Source organism: Hyperolius riggenbachi, chromosome 4, assembly GCF_040937935.1.
Source record: "Hyperolius riggenbachi isolate aHypRig1 chromosome 4, aHypRig1.pri, whole genome shotgun sequence".
Taxonomy (NCBI): Eukaryota; Metazoa; Chordata; class Amphibia; order Anura; family Hyperoliidae; genus Hyperolius; species Hyperolius riggenbachi.
Window position 1 is genome coordinate 35,551,754 of NC_090649.1, and position 3,612 is coordinate 35,555,365.

The 3,612-nt window shown below is 42.9% G+C and overlaps 1 protein-coding gene across 1 annotated transcript; it reads left to right on the forward strand.

Annotated features, from left to right (window-relative positions):
* Positions 1-1,712: 1,712 nt before the first annotated feature.
* Positions 1,713-2,660, forward strand: LOC137504608 (olfactory receptor 2D3-like). Its single transcript, XM_068233192.1, has one exon. The coding sequence runs from the start codon at positions 1,713-1,715 to the stop codon at positions 2,658-2,660; it is 948 nt and encodes a 315-aa protein (XP_068089293.1).
* The last annotated feature ends 952 nt before the right edge of the window (positions 2,661-3,612 follow it).

Below are 3,612 nucleotides of genomic sequence, written 5' to 3' on the forward strand. Positions count from 1 at the left end.
ATTCCCCGCTCGATACCCGGGGGGCGGACAATAGCAGAAAACGAGCGGAAGATAAGGAAGCCGTGGGGCCGAGCGGGAATCGATCCAGGCACGCGCGGGGACGAGCGGGGACGCGGCGGGAGTCGTTACGGCGGCTAATCGAGACACAGAATCTATCTGTGTATGCCCAGCATTAGGCACTCACACTCACACTTGTTTGGACATATTTTGCCTTTAAAAGGGTCCTGTGGGGTGTAAAAAACAAAACAAAAAGTGTCACTTACCTTGGGCTGCTCCCTGCAGCTATTAAGTCCCACGCCGTCACTAAAGTCTCCTCTGTTCGTCGCCGCCGGTTATCTGCTAATTATTCGTCTAACTAGACAAATAGCAGTGCAGCTGCGTGTCCTTGCTCCCGCCTGTGCCATCTGGAGCTTGCTGCGCAGGCGCAGTGCAAGAAAACTTCGGACTGCGACTGCGCAGTAAGCTCCTGATGATGTGCATGGGAGCGAGGGTGCGTGGCCACAGCCTTGCAGCCGCAGTGCTATTCGTCTAGTTAGATGAATAATGAGCAGGTCACCGGCGGCGACAAATGGAGGAGGCTTCAGTGAAGGCGTGGGACTTAAAAGCTGCAGGGGGCCGGTAGAAGCCCCAGGTAAGTGACACTTTTTTTTTGTTTTTTTACACCCCACAGAACCCCTTTCAAGAGGCAGAGACACATGCACACTTTAGGTCCCATTTAAAATCACAGGTGAAAATGGTAGGCTGAGCAAATGGTGAATAGCTGACAATATGGAAGCTAACCATTTATTTCCGGGATAGATTATTTACCCACTATCTAATTATGCATAATGTTTATTTCTGGTGGCGGAGAGTAGGGATGTGTAGGGATGTGAACAGATATACACAGAAACAAATAACCTCCATGAGGTTGTGATATAGCTGGTGGTGTTAAATGATGTTGCTGGCATTGCTAATTATACCTTTTGGGTCACTGCACAACACACTTTCTTCTTCTTCCTGCTCCATCATTAGATCCCTCCTCTACTTGGATGTACACATGATAATAGTAACAGGCAGTTCTTGTTTACAGAGTGGGGAAATAAATAGGAGCTAAAATATGGAGAATCTGCACATGTGTAGGAATGAGTGCCCCAAATGTGCTGATGGACGTACTACTGATATCTCAGCTACACAAGCCATGCTGGTTTTGCCCAACACCACTTTCTTGCATGCTTGGCATCGGGGATTACTCTTTGATTTCTCCTTTTCCCATACTATTTTCAATTTGCACCTACATCTGAGCTTGACTAGCAGTTATTATAGCAATTGTTTCAATGTAACTAGTAAGGAATGGGGGTCAAACAATAAAGAAAGGTCTTGAAAATAACAAGATACAAACTGGGCCAGTTAGGTATTAGGTATAATAGGTACTCACCTGGTCCTACTGCAACTGCAAGTAGGAAGATTTCTGTATACATAAAAAACATCATCTTATTTAGAGGCTATTACTGTGTTCTTCACTTATATTTTATGGTTTCTGAGTGACTCAAAAGTATCATTCTTCATACAGAATTCTTCATCTCACAAAAGGCCCCAAAAATGACAATGTTAGTGTCTCTCTCTATAATATTCAACAGGTAATTCTACAAAAATGTATATCACCCTTGTTTAATATAATTTCCTCATTAAACAAACAAACTCTTGGTGAAAGTTAACATTTTGGATTCCTAAAGATGTATTCTGAAAACCAGAGTGATGTGACTGAATTCATTCTTCTCGGGCTCTCAGAAGACCCCAAGGTGCAAGTTGTGCTGTTTCCTATCTTCCTGATCATCTACATGACCACTCTAGTTGGAAATCTTCTCCTCATAGTGGCTGTGAGGATGGACAGACGTTTGCACAACTCCATGTACATCTTCTTGGCCAACCTGTCCATCTTGGACATTTGCTTTACCTCAGTCATTGTTCCCAATGTCCTGGTGAACTTTCTTTCCTTGAAGAAGAGTATTTCATACACTGGCTGTGCCATGCAAGTCTTTTTTTATCTGTTTTTGGCAGAAACTGAGTGTGTTCTTTTGGCTTTCATGGCCTACGACCGTTACGTTGCTATTTGCCATCCTTTACATTACAATACAATTATGGACACTATGGCCTGTTTGTGGATGATCACCTTGTCATTTTTGATTGGCTGCATCATATCTTCTTTGGATCTATACTTTACCTTCAGGTTAACATACTGTGGCCCCAACACCATCAACCACTTTTTCTGTGAGGTCCCTTTGTTAATGCAGCTGTCTTGCAGTGACATCTCATCAGTTAACATCTTAAAACTGGTGAGCAGTGCCATAGTGCTTTTAACCCCACTGCTACTAATCCTCATTTCATACGTTCACATCATAGTCGCTATCATGAGGATCAGTTCAGGGAGGTACAAAGCATTTTCCACATGTGTTTCACATCTAGTGGTGGTGGTCATTTTATATGGGACGGCCTTGTTCATGTACATAAGGCCAGAGCATTCAGTCACACAGGGCACTGACAAAATAGTAGCGGTATTTTACACAGCAATCACCCCAGTGCTCAACCCTTTAATTTATAGCTTGAGAAATAAAGATGTTCATAGAGCCATAAGACGCCTGCACATTACAACTCTCATAAGTGAGACAGGAAAAAAGATCTAATTGTCTATTTAAAATAACTAATATAAAAATTGTTTTGCAAAAGGCAAAAATCTGATGCTTCTTTCTTAGCCGTACTGCTGCCATCTCTGTCCACTCCAGAAGTAATGGGGGTCATCTGACTGCTGCCATCAGACATGGAAGTTTTGCAAGATTTGTGAAACCCTACCTGCATCATTAATGGGGTTCTGATCCTGCAGGGGGAGCTTGAAAGCACTTTTGTCCAATTGTGCAATCGTGTTCTTGGATGGGAAGGTACTCTATAAAGGCAGTGACATCTGACATCTCATCAATTAACATCTCGAAACTGGTGGGTGGTGCCATTGTGCTTTTTACCCCTCTGCTACTAATCCTTCTCTCATATGTCCATATTATAGCTGCCATCATGAGAATCAATACGGAAAAGTACAAAGCATTTTCCACATGTGTGTCTCAACTTGTGGTGTTGGTCATTTTATATGGGACACAGGGACAGTGGCTTATCTGGGTAAAATAGTGCCTATGGCAAACACTACAATTGCGCCCCCCCCCCCATCCCCAGCCCCGCCCCCAAGCAGAGTCTTATTCCCTCATAATAAAAACAGCCAGGTGCCTCAAGATAAGGAAATTAAATAGCCAAGAGCGCCAAGATAATTAAGTAGCAAAGTGCCCTGTATATACAGAATTTGAGTAGATATGTTCCCCAGACAACCGAATTAGGTAGACTTGTGCTTCTAGATATTAGTATAAGGTAGTCATTTGTGCACCCCACAATTAAAAATTACTCCTCAGTCAGTGGACAGCCAGTGACATGACAATGTAATCTGTAAAGTACTGCAGAAGATGTCAGTGCTATATAAATACATAATAATAATATGGTAGGACATTTGACTATGACCATGGCAGATATTAGATTGTAAGCTCCTCTGAGGACAGTCAGTGACATGACTATGTACTCTGTAAAGTACTGCAGAAG

Bases quoted from the DNA above. Each gene is read 5' to 3' on its own strand.
- LOC137504608 (XM_068233192.1), top strand. From the start codon at position 1,713: ATGTATTCTGAAAACCAGAGTGATGTGACTGAATTCATTCTTCTCGGG.